General features: G+C 39.8%; 1 protein-coding gene across 3 annotated transcripts in view; it reads right to left on the bottom strand.

Moving 5' to 3' along the window:
- LOC147002154 (uncharacterized) overlaps positions 1-21,183 on the bottom strand; it is an 85,077-nt gene extending 63,894 nt beyond the window's left edge. Inside the window, exons 1-2 of one of the 3 annotated variants that reach the window (XM_085828143.1) lie at positions 20,369-21,183; positions 15,604-15,759 (exon numbers count right to left, since the gene is read on the bottom strand). Coding sequence is in view for 1 of the 3 variants with exons in the window: in XM_085828141.1 (XP_085684267.1) it covers positions 8,376-8,382 (7 nt within the window). In the remaining 2 variants the exon portion in view is untranslated. Of the gene's footprint in view, positions 1-8,375; positions 8,457-15,603; positions 15,760-20,368 lie in introns of those variants that run through there. The other 2 variants (XM_085828142.1, XM_085828141.1) reach the window with 2 other exon arrangements.
- Between the last annotated feature and the right edge of the window lie 13 nt (positions 21,184-21,196).

Genomic DNA, 21,196 nt, shown 5'->3' with positions numbered 1-21,196 from the left:
TTTAACAAGTTGACATGGTCATGGTGTTTTATCACAAAAAAATAGAAAACTAACTAAGACAGCCCCTAACCATGTTTGTCTATCTGTCCTTAATAGTTCAATGAAAGACATAATTAATGTAAAAAATTAAATGGAGGTTTTTATCCCACTTTTGATCATTTACCTCCCAAATAAAGACACAAAACTTTTTATAAACCTCAAAAGCACTAGAGCTGGGCAGATATTCACCCTTTATGTGAGTCAGTCTTTCCAGTCAATGACCCTCAGGGACAACTTGCCATGTTTCTCATGGCCCACTCCTTTTCAAATGTCTGGCCCTCATTGCCATGTTCTCACTTTCCACCTACCCCTTGCATCTTCTTCCTTCCTCTTCTCTTTTCTCTCCTGGTATTCTCAGCCTCAGACCCTGAGCCCTGCACCTGAAGCCTTGCCTTCCTCTCTTCTGCCCAGCTACAAGCTGTCAACATGTTTATTTAACCAAAGCTTTAAATTAAGGAGCAAGTTTACATAGAAAACTTGGTATATGTGATGATTTCCTCATGACCAAGGATCTCCTCATTGCGGGCAGCCAGATCTTGGGGATCAGCATTTATCACTACAATGCATAGCAACAGACCAAACATCAACATACAATTAATACTGAAAAGCAGAATAGAAAGATTAATACATTCTTTTTAAAATTTTTTTATTCTTTTATTTTTTTAGCTTCAACCAAACTGGACAGGTTTCCAAGAAGGTTGCCCGGGCTTCTCTTCTTTATTCCCACTGAGCACCACAAGATGGCACCCTATGAAAGCCTGTTGATGTTGGATGTGGTAGTACCTTGGGAAGAGGAACAAAGGTCTATTGACTCCTCCACCAAGACCATCCTCAGAATCCTATGAGGTTTAGTTTTTAACAAAGTCAAGAAGTATCTAGAGCTGGGCAGTGCTGGTCAAGTCATTTCCTCCTTTTGAGAATCAACCTCTCCTGAAAAGTGTTATGATAGATTGTACATTTCTTGCCAGAAAATTAGTCCTCCTTCTGGTTTGCACAAAGGTTCTAGCTTGTTCCTTCTCCCGGCATGAGATTCTTGGCATCCTCTGGCTAAGCTGTTCAGTGCCAAAGGGAGTAACCCAAGCATCTCTTCATAATATTTCACACATGCCAGGATGGTTAGAGAAGTAGATGCTTTGCGCACTTGGAACCATTGCCGTGAGCCCTTACACTTCCTCCTTCCTCTATAGTTTCCAGGGGTGGCAGAATAGAATAGTCACAATGAAATGATAGAATTTACCACTCATCATTAATTCTTCACATATAAACTAAGATCTGCAAGTGAAACTCAGTTCTAAGGATAGAAATGTCCCCTCAGTGGGAGGCTTGGCTAAGTGTTTAGGACTTCTGCTTTATGTCCAACCCCTGCTCCTTAAAAATATGTGATACCTAAAATGGCATGAGAAATGAGAGGTGGGAAGAAAGGGTTCTGGAAACCCCCAAAGATTTAATAATGGTAGGGACATATGGCTATTAAATCTACCTACACCTGGGGTTGGTGCCTAAGATGACAAAGGAAGGGGATTTCCTTTGGAAGTTACCCTTGACTAGATAGATTAATGCCTCCCAAAGGTTTTATGGATAACTGTACTGACAAGAGTAAAAGTATTCTCAATAAAACTACTTATTTTCTTCCCTTTGAAGAAAGTCCTAAAGCAGAAGTCCTAAACACTTAGCCAAGCCTCCCACTGAGGGGACATTTCTATCCTTATTCTATCCCATTAAAATAATGGTTCCCTATAAATTGGAATTTTCTCTGGAATATCATGGCAGGGATAAAGAAATGGCTGAGGCCCTTATTCTAGCCAGAGGGGTATGCTATTTTCTGAGACTTCACTCTCCATCTCATTTTTACAAGCCCAAGCTTTGGATGAGTGTTTCATCTCCACAGATAGAAGTTATCAACTTTCCTTTTTGCCTCTCATTTCTCTCTTGACCAGCCACATCTTCCTGAGCAGAATTTTAGAAATAGGTGGATATGAAACCTTCAGACTGAATTTAAAGGAGAATGTAAAGGAAATGGGAGCATAAGGATTTAATAATATAGTAAATTCTTGGGACAAGTATTAGACTGTGGTGAATCTACAGGTGGGTACAAATCAAGGGGGGATTATTTCTTTTTTAAACATTAGATGAATTATGAAATATTTTGCTAATGAAGACGTCTCAGCAGTGAGGCTTAAAAAGAAAGGATTTTTTTGTCTTATGTTGTGAGGAATAAGAAGGAATTCTAACTTCTGGTGAGTGGAAAACAGCTTCTGCTCCAATCCAATTGCACGCGGGACCAGAGACTGCATTAGTTAGGGAAGCAGAAAAACGGCCTGAGTAGGACCACAGGCCTCTTCCGGCTGGACCAGCACCGGGGTACCGCCAGCTTCCCACGACCCCTGCCGCAGGATTTTGAGACTGCTGGTGAGTGGAACACAGCTTCTGCTCCAATCTTTAAACAGTGACAACGATAACAACTAACCCCAGAGATTACCAGATGGCGAAAGGTAAACGTAATAATCTTACTAACAGAAACCAAGACCACTCACCATCATCAAAACCCAGCACCCCCACTTCGCCCAGTCCAGGGCACCCCAACACACCGGAAAAGCTAGACACGGATTTAAAAGCATATCTCATGATGATGGTAGAGGACATCAAGAAGGACTTTAATAACTCACTTAAAGAATTACAGGAGAACATGGCTAAAGAGTTACAAGTCCTTAAAGAAAAACAGGATAACACAATCAAACAGGTAGAAGTCCTTAAAGAAAAACAGGATAACACAATCAAACAGGTAGAAGTCCTTAAAGAAAAACAGGAAAACACATCCAAACAGATGATGGAAATGAACAAAACCATACTAGACCTAAAAAGGGAAGTAGACACAATAAAGAAAACCCAAAATGAGGCAACACTGGAGATAGAAACCCTAGGAAAGAAATCTGGAACCATAGATACCAGCATCAGCAACAGAATACAAGAGATGGAAGAGAGAATCTCAGGTGCAGAAGATTCCATAGAGAACATCGGCACAACAATCAAGGAAAATGTAAAATGCAAAAAGATCCTAACTCAAAACATCCAAGAAATACAGGACACAATGAGAAGACCAAACCTACGGATAATAGGAGTGGATGAGAATGAAGATTTTCAACTCAAAGGACCAGCAAACATCTTCAACAAAATTATAGAAGAAAACTTCCCAAATCTAAAGAAAGAGATGCCCATGAACATACAAGAAGCCTACAGAACTCCAAATAGACTGGACCAGAAAAGAAATACCTCCCGACACATAATAATCAGAACAACAAATGCTCTAAATAAAGATAGAATACTAAAAGCAGTAAGAGAAAAAGGCCAAGTAACATATAAAGGCAAGCCTATCAGAAATACACCAGATTTTTCACCAGAGACTATGAAAGCCAGAAGATCCTGGACGGATGTTATACAGACACTAAAAGAACACAAATTCCAGCCCAGGCTACTATACCCAGCCAAACTCTCAATTAACATAGATGGAGAAACCAAAGTATTCCACGACAAAACCAAATTCACACATTATCTCTCCACGAATCCAGCCCTTCAAAGGATAATAACAGAAAAAAAACCAATACAAGGACAGGAACCACGCCCTAGAAACAAAAAGAAGGTAATCCCTCAACAAACCTAAAAGAAGACAGCCACAAGAACAGAATGCCAACTTTAACAACAAAAATAACAGGAAACAACAATTACTTTTCCTTAATATCTCTTAATATCAATGGACTCAACTCCCCGATAAAAAGACATAGACTAACAAACTGGCTACACAAACAAGACCCAACATTTTGCTGCTTACAGGAAACTCATCTCAGAGAAAAAGATAGACACTACCTCAGAATGAAAGGCTGGAAAACAAATTTCCAAGCAAATGGTATGAAGAAACAAGCTGGAGTAGCCATTCTAATATCTGATAAGATTGACTTCCAACCCAAAGTCATTAAAAAAGACAGGGAGGGACACTTCATACTCATCAAAGGTAAAATCCTCCAAGAGGAACTATCAATCCTGAATATCTATGCTCCAAATACAAAGGCAGCCTCATTCATTAAAGAAACTTTAGTAAATCTCAAAGCACACATTGCACCTCATACAATAATAGTGGGAGACTTCAACACACCACTTTCACCAATGGACAGATCATGGAAACAGAAACTAAACAGGGACACAGAGAAACTAAGAGAAATTATGAATCAAATGGATCTGGCAGATATCTACAGAACATTCTATCCTAAAACAAAAGGATATACCTTCTTCTCAGCACCTCATGGCACCTTCTCCAAAATTGACCACATAATTGGTCACAAAACAGGCCTCAACAGATACAAAAATATTGAAATTGTCCCATGCATCCTATCAGATCACCATGGATTAAAGCTGATCTTCAATAACAAAATAAATAATAGAAAGCCAACCTTCACGTGGAAACTGAACAACACTCTTCTCAATGATACCTTGGTCAAGGAAGGAATAAAGAAAGAAATTAAGGACTTTTTAGAGTTCAATGAAAATGAAGCCACAACATACCCAACCTTATGGGATGCAATGAAAGCATTTTTAAGAGGAAAACTCATAGCTCTGAGTGCCTCCAAAAGGAAACTAGAGAGAACACACATTAGCAGCTTGACAACACACCTAAAAGCACTAGAACAAAAGGAAGCAAATTCACCCAAGAGGAGTAGACGGCAGGAAATATTCAAACTCAGGGGTGAAATCAACCAAGTGGAAACAAGAAAAACTATTCAAAGAATCAACCAATTAAGGAGCTGGTTCTTTGAGAAAATCAACAAGATAGATAAACCCTTAGCCAGACTCACTAGAGGGCACAGGGAAAGCATCTTAATTAACAAAATCAGAAATGAAAAAGGAGACATAACAACAGATCCTGAAGACATCCAAAACACCATCAGATCCTTCTACCAAAGGCTATACTCAACAAAACTGGAGAACCTGGATGAAATGGAGAAGTTCCTAGACAGATACCAGGTACCAAAGTTGAATCAAGATCAGGTTAATGATCTAAACAGCCCTATATCCCCCAAAGAAATAGAAGCAGTCATTAATAGTCTCCCAACTAAAAAAAGCCCAGGACCAGATGGGTTTAGTGCAGAGTTCTATCAGACCTTCAAAGAAGATCTAATCCCAGTTCTTCACAAACTATTCCACAAAATAGAAACAGAAGGTACTCTACACAACTCCTTCTATGAAGCCGCAATTACTCTGATACCTAAACCACAAAAAGACCCAACAAAGATAGAAAACTTCAGACCAATATCCCTTATGAATATTGATGCAAAAATCCTCAATAAAGTTCTTGCTAACCGAATCCAAGAACACATCAAAACAATCATCCATCCCGACCAAGTAGGTTTCATCCCAGGGATGCAGGGAAGGTTCAATATATGAAAATCCATCAACGTAATCCAGTATATAAACAAACTCAAAGACAAAAACCACATGGTCATCTCGTTAGATGCGGAAATAGCATTTGACAAGATCCAACACCCATTCATGATAAAAGTCTTGGAAAGATCAGGAATTCAAGGCCCATACCTAAACATGATAAAAGCAATCTACAGCAAACCAGTAGCCAACATCAAAGTAAATGGTCAGAAGCTTGAAGCAATCCCTCTAAAATCAGGGACTAGACAAGGCTGTCCACTTTCTCCATACCTATTCAACATTGTACTTGAAGTCCTAGCCAGAGCAATTCGACAACAAAAGGAGATCAAAGGGATACAAATTGGAAAAGATGAAGTCAAAATATCACTTTTTGCAGATGATATGATAGTATATATAAGTGACCCTAAAAATTCCACCAGAGAACTCCTAAGCCTGATAAACAGCTTCGGTGAAGTAGCTGGATATAAAATTAACTCAAACAAATCAATGGCCTTTCTCTACACAAAGAATAAACAGGCTGAGAAAGAAATTAGGGAAACAACACCCTTTTCAATAGTCACAAATAATATAAAATATCTTGGCATGACTCTAACTAAGGAAGTGAAAGATCTGTATAATAAAAACTTCAAGTCTCTGAAGAAAGAAATTATAGAAGATCTCAGAAGATGGAAAGATCTCCCATGCTCATGGATTGGCAGGATCAACATTGTAAAAATGGCTATCTTGCCAAAAGCAATCTACAGATTCAATGCAATCCCCATCAAAATTCCAAATCAATTCTTCAACGAATTAGAAAGTGCAATCTGCAAATTCATCTGGAATAACAAAAAACCTAGGATAGCAAAAACTCTTCTCAAGGATAAAAGAACCTCTGGTGGAATCACCATGCCGGACCTAAAGCTCTACTACAGAGCAATTGTGATAAAAACTGCATGGTACTGGTATAGTGACAGACAAATAGACCAATGGAATAGAATTGAAGACCCAGAAATGAACCCACACACCTACGGTCACTTGATCTTCGACAAGGGAGCTAAAAACATCCAGTGGAAGAAAGACAGCATTTTCAACAAATGGTGCTGGCACAACTGGTTGTTAACATGTAGAAGAATGCGAATTGATCCATTCCTATCTCCTTGTACTAAGGTCAAGTCTAAGTGGATCAAGGAACTTCACATAAAACCAGAGACACTGAAACTTATAGAGGAGAAAGTGGGGAAAAGCCTTGAAGATATGGGCACAGGGGAAAAATTCCTGAATAGAACAGTAATGGCTTGTGCTGTAAGACCGAGAATTGACAAGTGGGACCTCATGAAACTACAAAGCTTCTGCAAGGCTAAAGACACCATCAATAAGACAAAAAAACCACCAACAGATTAGGAAAGGATCCTCACCTATCCTAAATCAGATAAGGGACTAATATCCAATATATATAAAGAACTCAAGAAGGTGGACTCCAGAAAGTCAAATAACCCCATTAAAAATGGGGCTCAGAACTGAACAAAGAATTCTCACCTGAGGAATACTGAATGGCAGAGAAACACCTGAAAAAATGTTCAACATCCTTAATCATCAGGGAAATGCAAATCAAAACAACCCTGAGATTCCACCTCACACCAGTCAGAATGGCTAAGATCAAAAATTCAGGTGACAGCAGATGCTGGCGAGGATGTGGAGAAAGAGGAACACTCCTCCATTGTTGGTGGGATTGCAAGCTTGTACAACCACTCTGGAAATGAGTCTGGCGGTTCCTCATAAAATTGGACATAGTACTACCGGAGGATCCAGCAATACCTCTCCTGGGCATATATCCAGAAGATGTCCCAACCGGTAAAAAGGACACATGCTCCACTATGTTCATAGCAGCCCTATTTATAATAGCCAGAAGCTGGAAAGAACCCAGATGTCCCTCAACAGAGGAATGGATACAGAAATTATGGTACATTTACACAATGGAGTACTACTCAGCTATTAAAAAGAATGAATTTATGAAATTCCTAGCCAAATGGATGGACCTGGAGGGCATCATCTTGAGTAAAGTAACACAATCACAAAAGAACTCACACAATATGTATTCACTGATAAGTGGATATTAGCCCAAAACTTAGGATACCCAAGATATAAGATACAATTTGCTAAACGCATGAAACTCAAGAAGAATGAAGACCAAAGTGTGGACACTGTGCCCCTTCTTAGAATTGGGAACAAAACACCCAGGGAAGGAGTTACAGAGACAAAGTTCGTAGCTGTGATGAAAGGATGGACCATTTAGAGACTGCCGTATCCAGGGATCCATCCCATAATCAGCTTCTAAACGCTGACACCATTGCATACACTAGCAAGATTTTGCTGAAAGGACCCAAATATAGCTGTCTCTTGTGAGACGATGCCGGGGCCTAGCAAACACAGGAGTGGATGTTCACAGTCAGCTATTGGATGTATCACAGGGCTCCCAATGGAGAAGCTAGAGAAAGTACCCAAGGAGCTAAAGGGATCTGCAACCCTATTGTTGGAACAACATGATGTACTAACCAGAACCCCGGAGCTCTTGTCTCTAGCTGCATATGTATCGAAAGATGGCCTAGTCGGCCATCAATGGAAAGAGAGGCCCATTGGACTTGCAAACTTTATATGCCCCAATATAGGGGAATGCCAGGGCCAAAAGAATGGGAATGGGTGGGTAGGGAAGTGGGGGGCGCTATGGGGGACTTTTGGGATAGCATTGGAAATGTAATTGAGGAAAATATGTAATAAAAATATTTAAAAAAAAAGAAGGAATTCTAAGGGAAGTAATACCCAGGCCATACAGAATTGCAATTCAAGGTGCAGTTTGGTTTATCCACCAACAGAAGAGAGCAGGGGGATTGGATGGAGAAAACACTGTCAACTTAGCCAGCATGTTGCACCTCTCATCGCGATGTTCCACAAGGAGCAGTGGTTTCTTCACTGTTGTTCCATCTTTCAGGACTTTCCTCAGTGGAGCCAAAGCTTATTCCTCCAATAGCACCCAATATGAATCTGTTATATTTGATTTGATGTGGTTATTCAGCAGTGACAAAAGAATTTACTGGAAGGACTCTGAGAATTAAAGGGGATACAAATAGGAAGGAAAAAAAGGCAGATTACTAGATTCAAGGATTCCACCAGCTAAGTACAAACATTCTCAGCAGAGTAGCAGGATATAAAAATCACCAGACAAAAAAGCATCTTTTCTCTATATCAGTTGTAAACTCAGTGGAAACAAAGTTGGGGGAAATCCCACTCATTATAGAGTTTTTAAATTGTTGTGAATAAAGTTTGGAGCTGAGACAGAAGGAAGGATCATCCATAGACTGCCTCACCCAGAGATCCATACCATAATAATGTTAGCAGACACTAACACTATTGCATATACAAGCAAGAATTTGCTGACCAGACCCTGTTACAGCTGTCTCTTGTGAGGCTATGCCAGTGCCTGTCAAATACAAAAGTGGATTCTCACAGTCATCTACTGGATGGAACCCAGGGCCCCCAATGGAGGAGCTAGAGAAAGTACCCAAGGAACTGAAGTTGGTAGCAGGAGCGGGGAGCAGGGTGGGGGGAGTGTATAGGGGACTTTTGGGATAGAATTTGAAATGTAAATGAAGAAAATATCTAATAAAAAATTGTTTAAAAAATTGTTGTGAATGAGCTTACCCATGGAGGTAAAAGATCTCTACAATGAAAATGTAAGAAACTGATAAAAGAAATTGAGGAATACACGAGAAGATAGAACTACCTCTTATACATAAATAGGCAGAATATTGTGTATATTGCTATGTAACTGAAAGCAATCTACATATTTAAAGTAATCCTCATCAAAATGGCAATGACATTCCTCACAGAACAAGAAAAGGAAATCTACATCGCTATATGACCTGATTAGAGGTTTTTAAAATCTTGTTTGTGTATTTATTAGATAATTTCTTTGTTTAAATGTCAAATGTTATCACCTTTCCTGGTCTTGTTCACCAACCCACCCACTCCTGCTTCCTGGACCTGGCAGTCCCTTACTGAGGCACAGAGCACACAGGACCAAGGGCCTCTCCTCCCATTGAAGACCGACTAGGCTATCCTCTGCTACATATGTGGCTGGAGCCATGGGTCCCTCCATGTGTACTCTTTGGTTGGTGGTTTAGTTCCTGGGATCTCTGCGGGGGACTGGTTGGTTCATATTGTTGTTCCTCCTATGGGGCTGCAAACCCCTTCAGCTCTATGGGTCCTTTCTCTAGCTCCTCCATTGGGGACACTGTGCTCAGTCTACTGGTTGGCTGAGAGCATCTACCTCTGTATTTGTCAGGTACTGGCAGAGCCTCTCAGGACACAGCTCCTGTCAGCAAGCACTTATTAGCATCCACAATATTGTCTGGGTTTGGTGACTGGATGTGAGATGAATCTCCAGGTGGGGCAGTCTCTGGATGGCCTTTCCTTTAGTGTCTGCTCACAATTTGTCTCTGTATCTCTTCCCATGGGTATAAGGAAAGGAATTTTTTTATGGTAAGAAAAGGAAATCTTAAGCCTCATATGGAAGCACAATGCTCTTAATAACTTATGCAGTCCTTAGTAGAGACAACAGTGTGGGATGTGACACATATTCCAACTCAAATTGTATTACATAGTTATTGTAAAAACAAAACAAAACAAAACAATACAGGATGGTACTGTAACAAAGCCTGTTAGGCTAGAATAGATGACTCAGAAATAAAGCCATTTAGTTACAGTCATCTTGTTTTGGAAAAAGCTGTCCAAAATATAAATTGGAGACAAAACAGTCTCTTTTACAAATAGTTCTGGGGAAATGATTTACATATAAAAGAACACAACTAGATTTCTATTTCTCACCCTCCACAAGAATCAATTCAAATCAACTAAAGACATTGAAGTCTTTGACCAGGAACTTTGCAATTGTTAGAAGAAAATCTAAGTAAAGCACTTGAAGATAAAGGCACAGGCAAGCATTTTCAGAAACAGACTCTAATACAACAAGAAATAGTTCTAAAAATTGACAAATGAGAGATTGCATGAATTGAAAAAATCAAGAGACATCTACTGAATGAGAAATCCCTCCTATAAGACAGGTCATTAATATCTAGGATATATAAGGACCTGAAAAAATGAAACACATAAAAAACAGAGCACTCCAATAAGTAAATGGGACAGCAAGCTGAATGGGCCATTCCCAGTGAAGAAATACAACAGGATAATGAGTAATTGGGAAAGTGTTCAGTATCATCAGGGAGACACAAAAACAGTTTTGGAATTCCATTTCATCCTTGTCAGAATGGCTATGATCAAAAAACCAAAGGAGAACAAATACAAGAGAGGATGTGGGGAACCCTTATTCATTGCTGGCAGGAAAGCAAACCCGTGCAGCCACTATGGAAATAAGTATGGAGACTCCTCAGAAATCAATTAGCAAGACCATATCAACCTCCTATGTAACTCTTACATATATATTTGAAGGAAGTTAAGTCAACATAGCACAGAAATACCTACATGTCATGTTTATTGTTACAATACTTATACTTGACTAAAAAAGATCTAGCCTAGATCTCCATCAACAATAAAATGGATAAAGTAAACATGATACATAGCCAGAATGTTATGAACCTGTAAATAAGAAGTGGAATTATGACATTTGTTATGGAAATAGATGCAACTGAAATCATTATGTGTAGTGGAATAACTTGAACTTAGAAAGTCAGATGCCATACTTTTCTTTTCATATGTATTCATTATCTGGGAGTAGCAGAGATATTAGCATATATATATATATATATATATATATATATATATATATATATATATAGTAGGGAAACTCTACCTTACTAGAAGTATGAAAGACCCCCCCTCTCTCCCTCCATCTCTCTCTCTCTCTCTCTCTCTCTCTCTCTCTCTCTGTCACACACACACACACACACACATACACACACCTTGTACATAGCTCCTATGCAGGTTGTCAAATCTTCCCTTTTACAGCTGGGAGATTATGTTGTCAACATGATAGAAGAATTGTTTGAGATCATTTTAAAGCAATCTCAATATTGTATTCCAGCTAAAAGAAATCATGTACTCTGCTAATGGTAAACAGTGCTATCTGGTGAGCCCCTAGACACAGGCATGGCAAAATGGTAACTTTTCTTTTTTTTCACAGTGCCACTGGCAAATCTGCTCTGATGATTTAGTTTACTTTGAATGGCTCATTTTGAAGAAAACATACAGCCCCATGTCTATGTCAATGGTCAGGGGGTCCAGTAGGAAGGGGAAATGGATACTTTACATGTTTTCCTTCTTCCTTTTCTAAAAGGGAAACTACCAAACTGATAAAAAAAATTAAAAAAAACATACAACCTCTGGTTGCATTACATTGGAACCATGCAAGGAAATACTATGAGAATTTCAGAGCCAGATGTGGTACAGGAGCACAGCACAGATATGAAGAGCACTAACTCCAATTAAAACCGGGCTGGCTTCATTTCAGGGTTCAGTGCTTTTATCCATGTGAATGAAACAACTTTGGTAACTTCTCTATACTTTGTTTCCTCCTCAGTAAAAATAAGCCATACTGAAGCCTATCTACTAGGGTTGGCACAAGGATCACATATGTTACTCACACACAAAGGATCCAGAGCAATTCCTACAAATGAGCACTCAGTACAACTTTAATACTATTGTTATTACTAATAAATGCTAACATTAATACTAACACTAATACTAATGCTGCCTAACTCGCACTTAGCAAATGTAAGTACATTTAGACTCCAAAACTTGTGTGGTCCACTTGAGTTAGAAATTAGTCAGCATAGACCTCAGCTGCACTAAGGGAAAAAACATGAGATTATTATCTGTAATGGGATGGATAATCTCACTCCTTCCATCCCTCTCTTCATTTTTCCAGTCCTTCTTCTTCTTCCCTCTCCTCCTCCTCTGTTCTTTCCTTGTCTTACATAGTCCCTTCAGTTTCAACCTGTCATCTCTGTTTTTCTTAATCTTCTATATTTACTATTATTCTCTCCAGTCTCCTCTACCAGTTTGAAGTGCATGGTTGAACTCATAATGTCTGGTAGAAGTTTAATATGATTTTCCCCTATTGTCAGCATTTGAGAGGAAAAGAGAGTTCTTAAAGCTACTGGGAAATATTTTAATAGCTGGGTGTCTGTAGTCTCAGCTACTCAAAGGGAAAGACTAGAGGAACATTGCCTGAGCACAGGGTCATTTCAAGACCAAGTGTGGGTAAGACCTATCACAAAAACTAAGAATGCATCTAAGATGAAACTCAGGGTCTCACCCTTTAGTTTGATTCAAGTGTCTTTCCTACTTCCATACTCTTCAATGAAACACTTTTTCTGTGTCTTTTATGGAATAAAGAAGAGTTCTTGGTCATTAGCTCCACAGAGGTGAGGGGCTACACTTTTATACACAACACTGTATCCTTCCTGCTCAGCATAGGCCCCATTGTACAGAAAGTACCTGGCACATAGTTATTGCTCTCAAGAACTGACATAGAAATCTGAGACTTGAACTCTGAATTTTCCTACTTATTAGAGGCATATCCTAAGGAAAATTATCTAGGAAGTACTCCAAATTAAGACTTCCTATGTAATGTGTATAACATAATATAGCATGATGTAATAATATAGTATAAACTCAATAAAATGAAGACAATAATACCTGTACTAAAAGAACTAGAATACTTTCTCATCAAAGTAGTTTGTGACTGTATTGCCCGCGCTTTTGTTCCCCCTGGTAAGAACACGCTCAGGGCAACCGGAATCTTCTGCGGCACAAGCTTTATTGCTTACCCCTTCAGGAGCCAGTGGAGAAGAGAGCCAGAGAGAGAGAGAGAGAGAGAGAGAGAGAGAGAGAGAGATTCCCCGAATGGCGGAAACCCGTCCCTTTTATGGAGGACTGTCCTCCGCCTCGGACGTGTCGCTCCCTGATTGGCTGCAGCCCATCGGCCGGAGTTGTCGTCAGGGGGAAGGCAGAGCACATGGGGTGGGAAACTACCCCGGCGCATGCACAGATGGTTTGATTACACGGGTGCCAGTGCCATCAGCGCCATCTTGTAATGGCGAATGTGAGGGCGGCTCCTTACATGACTGTATAAATAGAATTGTTAAGTATGGGACCACATGGGAAGTCCCAAGAAGTTTAAATATAATTTTTAAAACTACCCTAGGTACAAACAGAAATCCCTTTTAGAAGTAGGAGATAGCAAATTGGTCCCTTGCAAGTAAGCAGAATACTAAGAGTGTAAGAGTTAAGCTAAGAGGTCCTATTCCCTTTTCCTTCCCTCCCTCCCCTCCCATTTTCTTTCTTCTTGCTTTAAATAATAGTGTTGTTAGTTAGTGACAAAGTGAATGGGCAGAGTGAATATACAGAGGTGTACAGATGACTGATTAACCATCCATCTCAGTAAAGGTATTTCTAACGGTATCCGTAGTCAGGACCTGTGGCTGCTAAGCACATGCTCCACCATTGACCTCTAGCCCCAGATCACCAAAAACAGCTCTAGAATGAATTATCTCTAGAGAAGTGATTGTATATCTGCTTATATCTTTCAAAAAATCCAGAGGTTTTAAATTTTTTTGATTATTGGTGTACTATGTGCCAGTCTGCTTTGTAAGGCTATAATATCTCACACAGTAAATTATAAGAGAAAAAAAAAAGAAATTATTTAGGGAGTCTTCGACTGCAGGCATCCAAGGGCACCAGCATTGATGGGCTGCATCTGTTAAGAGCCTTCTTGCTGAAATATGGGAGAAGTACCCAGGAAATGAGGTAGGAAGAAAAGGAAGGGATGGGGGAGGAAAGATACAGGGCTGACCACACCTTTCCTAACAAAATCATTCTTCAGTTAATAGACTTGATTTGGCTATGGAGGGGGTACTCCCACGACCAAAGTATCTCTTAAAGATTCCAACTCAATATTATCAAACTAGCAATTAAGACTCAACATGAGCTTTCGAAGGGAGTTAAACCACAGCAGCTTAGTGTATTATTTTATGCTTTATGTTTTCTCTAAACCAGAGGAGCCCAATTTAACAAATTATCACTATTCCAAGAAATAATCAGACCTGGGCATTTCTTGCTTATTACTACATTACTATTGTAACAATAAATCCTTATTTGTATATGTATTTTTATATAATAATATTGCTAAAGAAAATAGTTTTAGAAAAACCTATTTGAACAATATTTTTACCTCAATGTATTAAAATACAAAATCTCTTATTTGCTTTTAATTTAAAAGGTTTCCCCATATACTTAATGATTTAAGCTTCAGTGAAATTCTCTTTCAACTATTAAGTCCTGATTACTTTTTTTACATTTGAATGAATAAACTGTTTCCTGATAAATCATTTTTTCCTGGCTTGCAGTTCTTTTTATTATCTATCATCTATCTATCTATCTATCTATCTATCTATCTATCTATCTATCTATCTATCTATCTACCTATGTACATATAGTTATATATTTCAACTATTTTTATCTTCATTTAGCTTTTTCTTTTCCTTTACCTTAGAAGTTGAACATATTTAACAAGTTAGCACATTAAATGCCCAATGATTAGCTGTCCTGTTAATAGATCATGTTAGAGGTTACCACTTTATCTATTGGCTACAAGAATATGAATATTCCTGGAAAGGGAACAAGAAAAGTCTAAATACCCGAGACTGTGGGAAATTTGTGAGAAAGTAAGGTTAGGAGAAGAGGAAACGGGAGAATGAGAAACATGACATGACATGACATCATGTGTGCCACAGCTGACCCTGAGCACAGCACGCAGACACTTTCTTGGTCAATTATTCACATGGGAAATTCCCCTGACTGGTGATGATTCTCCTGGTTTGCTGATGATTCCACAACTATTAATTTCAAGATCTTCAGAGATTTCCAGAGTCCTCTGACTTTCAAGGAGCTGCATCTGATTCACTGTTTCTGTATTAGTCCCATTACAGTATAGATATTTGGGGATCTTTTAATCTGGGAGCTTACAAGATGCAGAGCAATTTTTTTTTTGCTAGATAAACCTAAAAAATATCAGGGTGGTGATGCAGAGAATGTGCAAGAACAGTCTGGGGATAAAGCTCAGTTGGGAGAGTACTTGCTTACCATGCACAAGGTCCTAGTGTCTATCACTGCCTGAATCCAGCACAATGGGACATGGCTGTAATCCCAGAGCTAGGAGGTAGAGACAGAAGATTCAAACGTCGAAGGTCATTTCTTGCTACTTGGTGAGTTCTAGGATGGACTGGGCTACATATGATCCTGTCTCAAAACGACAAAAATAAATAAGTGTTTGTAGTCTTTCTCCTTTTTGTTTTCAAATATAGGGAATGAAAAAGGAGTATAATATTTGCATCCCAGACTCCATCCTGGCAAAGAATTATGTTATCTTTTTTAAATTTGTGGCACAGTTAGCTTTGTATCCCAGGCTGGCTCAGAATTCACTGTGTGGTCAAGACTTGCTTACAGCAATCCCCGTCTGTCTCACAAATACCCAAATCACAGTATGCTACCACACAATGAGTTCTGTTAACTTAGGTAACTTTGCCTCCCTGAGCCTCAGTGTACTCATTAGATAAAGTAGGAATTAGTATAAGGTGGAAGTAATTTCCAACCAACATAGAATTATAGATTTTAAGTTCTAAAAATGTTTTTACAATGTGCTACAATTTATTGGTATATATATGTGTGTGTTTGTGTGTGTGTGTGTGTTGTAAGGCTTGAATTATTTCTACCAGCTCCGGTTTTCCTAGTTAAAAGAAAAAGGGTAGTCTCAAAAGTAATTATAGTGGAAATAATTAACATTTTTAAAGTCTCAATACATTGGTTTACTTTGGATTTACTATGCGTCTTTATAATTCTCAGGGAAATACAGTTTATAGAAATAAATATGAATATAAATATATTTTCAGTGAAAAGCAATTTAAAGATAAAGACAAAAAAAAAAAGAGAGAAAATTCCTTTCCCTAGAGCTTATAGCCAATGAGCACCAGAAACAAAGCTACTTTGAGTGAAGAAGAAATACCACTCTTTGGACTTTGAATATCTGATAGGCAAAACAGAATATAACATCTCAAACATGATTTCATACTGTCTACACACTGAAAGAATATTCAAATACTTAATATATGTTCAGTTTCATATTGTTTTCAAATTATTACCTTTTTTCTTTTTCTCTTCTGGTGGTTTGAATCAGAATGGTCCCCATGGGCTCATATTTGAATGCTTAGATATCAGGGAGTGGCAGTATTCAAAAGGATTAGAAGGATTAAGAGATGTGGCTTTGTTGGAGGAAGTGTGTCAGAAGGGGTGGGCTTGAAGGTTTCCCAAAAGTCCAGGCCAATTCCAAAATCTGTGTCTGTCTGTCTGTCTCTGTTTCTGCCTATGGATCAGATCAGGATATGGCTCTTAGCAGCCTGTGTGCCACCATGCATCATGCCATGATGATAATGGACTAACCTCTGAGACCCAAAGCAAGCCCCCAATTAATTGCTTCCTTTCATAAGAGCTGCCTTGGTCATGGTGTCTCTACGGCAAAAGAAGATTGAATAAGATATTTCTCAATATGTGGCTACAAAACAAAAGAAGTAAAATTAGCATATGTAGCTGAAACTATATTTCTATTGGGCAGTGTTTCTAAAGGTTTCTAAAGGAGTGTAGCCTTGGAGTAGAGAACATGTTGAAAATGTAATGATTACAGGTAGTGAGAGCAGAGAGATTATCCCACCGATTTTTAAATGTTCAATTTGTTCTCATAGGAAGACGGCTTCTTCAAAAAGTCTGAACCCAAATCTGGCTGGCTGACTTTTCTGCAGATGACAAGACAGATCTGGGAAATGCTTTCTCCTCAAGCAACACTACTGACCAGAGAGAACCTTGACTCCCACGAGAATGGTTATCAGCACTTGGCATTTCCATTTACACACATGAAACTTGACTTTCCAGAGTTGCAGATATTTTGGTTCAACTTTAATGAATAAATTACTAATATTTGTTTCTGTACATGTTTCATGATTTCAGTTTTGAGTCTGTCACTCAATACAAGGGACAGGTATTGAAGGAAGGACAGATGATGACCTGGAAGGGTCCTTTTTGTACCTCTACCATGAGGTAGAGACTTTTCCATAAGGGTGTGCTCATTATCTAAAAGGCTGGGTTACTAAGCTAAACCTTACAGAGGCTAAAATCTTCTTCCTACCTTTTCCTAGCTTTTTACAGTTTCTTATTGATGCCCTCTCCTGAATCTTTACTCTTTGGCCTTTAATTTGGGGTTCATGGATAGGACAGTCAGATAAGCAATGTTGGGGCTAAAAGGAAGGCCTCAAGTCATAGTCCTCTCTGACCTTCTCTTGCCTTCTTTCTCTCTCCAATCCACATTTTCTCCCATGGCAAGACGCAAAAAGTAGAATTCATTTTCCCCAAGTCAAGTCATAGTCAACAATCAGGTTATATGTCATCAGTCTGCCTTTCTAATAGTCAAGAAGGGATCACTGTTCTTTCTGCTCCTATAGCAAGAAATTGGAGAGGTTTGAACAAAAGCAGCTAAATGAAGGAATATCAAGCCATTATTAAACTCGATTTGTTCGTGTGAGTCAGAGAGAGAGAGACAGAGACAGAGAGAGAGACAGAGAGACAGAGAAAAACACACAGAGAAAGCTATCTTTTGTTAAGACCCTGTTCCCATTTTTAGATCAAATTTGATGGCAATATATATAAATCCTCTATTTTCGTCTAGATCACTTGCATTATGTTTCCCTTGAGATTACTGGTAGCTCCTGTGAAGAAAGATCCCCTCTTTCTAAGGCCAGGTATATCTTTACAAGGAATCTCAATTATGAACAGTACCTTGGAGGTGATTCCTCACTGAAGGGAAGAAGACACCGGCAAGTCAGTAATGAACTTAACTTCTGGTCTTTCTGTCTCCACATCATCAGGGCTAGGATTACAGATATGTTATTGCCACATTCAGTTTGTGTGGTGCTGGAGGTCGAGCCTCCAGGCTTTGTACATAGCAATGCCACCATATCCTAAATAGCATGGTCTTCTATTTTATTGCCACCTTTAAAGTGGAGAAGTGGGAAGGAATAAGCAAGAAGACCAGGTAGGAAGTTAATTAGAATCTTACTGAGGTGAGTCAGACCCAGTAATGACTTTTGAGCTCTGATGCCCACAGTGAGTCAGTCACTTGTTAGAAATGTTCCACAACACCCCGAAACAGTGCCACCAGATAGGGGACCAAATGTTCAGACACGAGACTGTAGTTGGGGGAATTTCACCTTCAAACCTTGAAACTGTGTGTTTCAAGACACACTTCTCACGGTGTAGCTCAGCAGGATCCTATCAGCACAGTCTTCCTGCCTCAGTCTTCTGAGTGCTGAGAGGAGAGGTGTGTGCCACCAAGGTCAAGATATTTTATGCAAGATTTCTTTGCTTTTGTTTTGAGTCAGAGTCTCAAATCAGGAGCCTGGCTTGCTATAAAAGGACTGTTTGGCCTCCAGGGGCTCCCTCTGACCCTTTCTGCTTTCTCTCTGAGGACCTTGCCTCTGGCCTCTCTGTCTCCCCCCTCCTTCACCCCCCCCACACCCCCATGATTCCTGGCCAGCTTCTTCTCTTTTTCCTCTCTTTCTTCTCTTTCTTTCCTCTCTTTCCTCTCTTTCCTCTTTGCTCTCTTTTCTCTCTTCTCTCTTCTCTCCTCCTCCTCCTCCTCCTCCTCCTCCTCCTCGTTCTTCTCTCTCTCTCTCTCTCTCTCTCTCTCTCTCTCTCTCTCTCTCTCTCTCTCTCTCTCTCTCTCCTTCTCAACCCTTTCTTTCCATTCCCAAAAGCTTCATTTTATACTACACCTGTTTTATGGCTGGTATCTGGAGGGGGTGTCTCAGCATGGGCACTACACTGCATTTTACAAAATATATCATTACCTGTGATAGAATGTGCAGATTTATGACCCTAGAGAGCTTTACACACTAAGATCACACGCAGTTATAGGTACAAATATATCCTCGAAGAAAATGTACATATGTAACTCATATACTTTTATTAAACTATCATTTTTGCAGCCCTGGTGATCAAAAGCCTTGTACATACTTTACCCCTGGGTTATGCTGCTAGACTACCTATTTATTGATGAAGGGATGTGTCTGTGTAGGGAGCCACATGTAATTGTCATGGGTATCCAAAAAGGCTCTGCCTTCAGAATTTAACAGCAACAATTTAACATGTACACGTATTTATTATTATTAGTAGTAGTAGTAGTAGTAGTAGTAGTAGTAGTGCTGGTGATAAAACCCAGGGCTATATCCATGCTAAGTTCTATTTATTCCTGCTAATTAATAGTTGGTGAATTCATTGATTTATGGTGGTGATTCTCAAACATTATTATGGGTAGGGATCACCTGAGGACAATGTTAAGATAACCATTTGGACTCTCTAGGTCTGAGGATGGCTCAGGATTCTCCATGTCTCACATGTTTTCAGTCAAAACTGATTCATACACCACACTCATGTTCAACTATTGGTGAATGGATATTACATTGTCACACTGACATGGTCTATAAGCATAAGGACGCAATCCCAGATGTAAGTGAAACCAGCGTTTTTTTACTGTTCATGATAAGATTCTATTCATCTATATTCTCTCTCCTCCACTTTGCTTTGTCTACAGGCACTTAGATCTTACGGAACTGAACTACATAACCTTAACACGGTGCCAGAGATCCGAACTCAGCTCTCTCGTGCTGGTGTACTTGGTCTTTTTACCGACTAAACTATCTCCGCAGCTCTGAAAAATTAACTCTCAAAAATCAGTCCTCGGGTACTTCACGGTAACATGGGGTGGTGTTATAAATCTGAGTCAGTGCTTCTCAAATCTACTTACTTTATTCTCTGCTCCATTCTCAGTCAAACGTCCTGTTAGAGAAAGGCATTATCTGTCTCTGAACAGCAGATTCCAACAGCAGCAACAGCCGTTAAATACTTCTATAATAAGCAACAGTCTGACTGAGGCCTGAGCTCTCCAGAGAGGGAACATCCATCTCCAGGAAGAGCTTGTGCCATATGTTCTAAAAGCGACCCCAAAATCTATCAGTAAGGAGCCAACTGACTGAAAAGGAGAGGAAGGCACTTGGTGGTAAAGGACAATATTTTATCCGTTGACCAGGAGGAACCAAGAGTCTACCGGTATGATGTATATGCATGTCTGGCTTGCTTTGCCCTTCTGAAGCTTCTCGAGCCCTGTACTCCACAATTAGATGAATATTGAGTCCTGCAGTATAGTTGACAGCCTTTGTTAGACCCTCTGCAGAAGCATGGCGACCTTTTGTGGTCTGTGAGAGAGGGCAAGCATACTGGGCCACGTGCACAATCCCCAGCTATCAAGCATGAAGGGTCAAGGATGCTTCAGCGTGCTGTTATCTGCTACCACAGGACGGGAGTCTCTCATATGCCTAAGTGGCCTGTGCACCTCTGCAGGTTTACAGAGGCAGGGGATTTGGAGTCCTGCTCCTGGAGCTCCGACCTATGGACCCCTTGTGGGCGAGGGTGATGGGCGTGGCCGGGGCGGTGCTTGCCAGGAAATGGCGGTGGTCAAAGTAAACAGTGCCAAGCGAGGCCTGGGGGCGGAGCTGAAGCAGCGCTTGAGGGCCTGGAGCGCGGAGGAAAGGCTGCGCCAGTCTCACCTCCTCAGGCAGAAGGTGGGAGAAGACTG

This window comes from Mus caroli, unplaced genomic scaffold (assembly GCF_978045245.1).
Source record: "Mus caroli unplaced genomic scaffold, Mus_caroli_1 scaffold_11, whole genome shotgun sequence".
Taxonomy (NCBI): Eukaryota; Metazoa; Chordata; class Mammalia; order Rodentia; family Muridae; genus Mus; species Mus caroli.
Note: the sequence above shows the minus strand (reverse complement) of the source record. Positions and strands in the feature narration are given on the sequence as shown.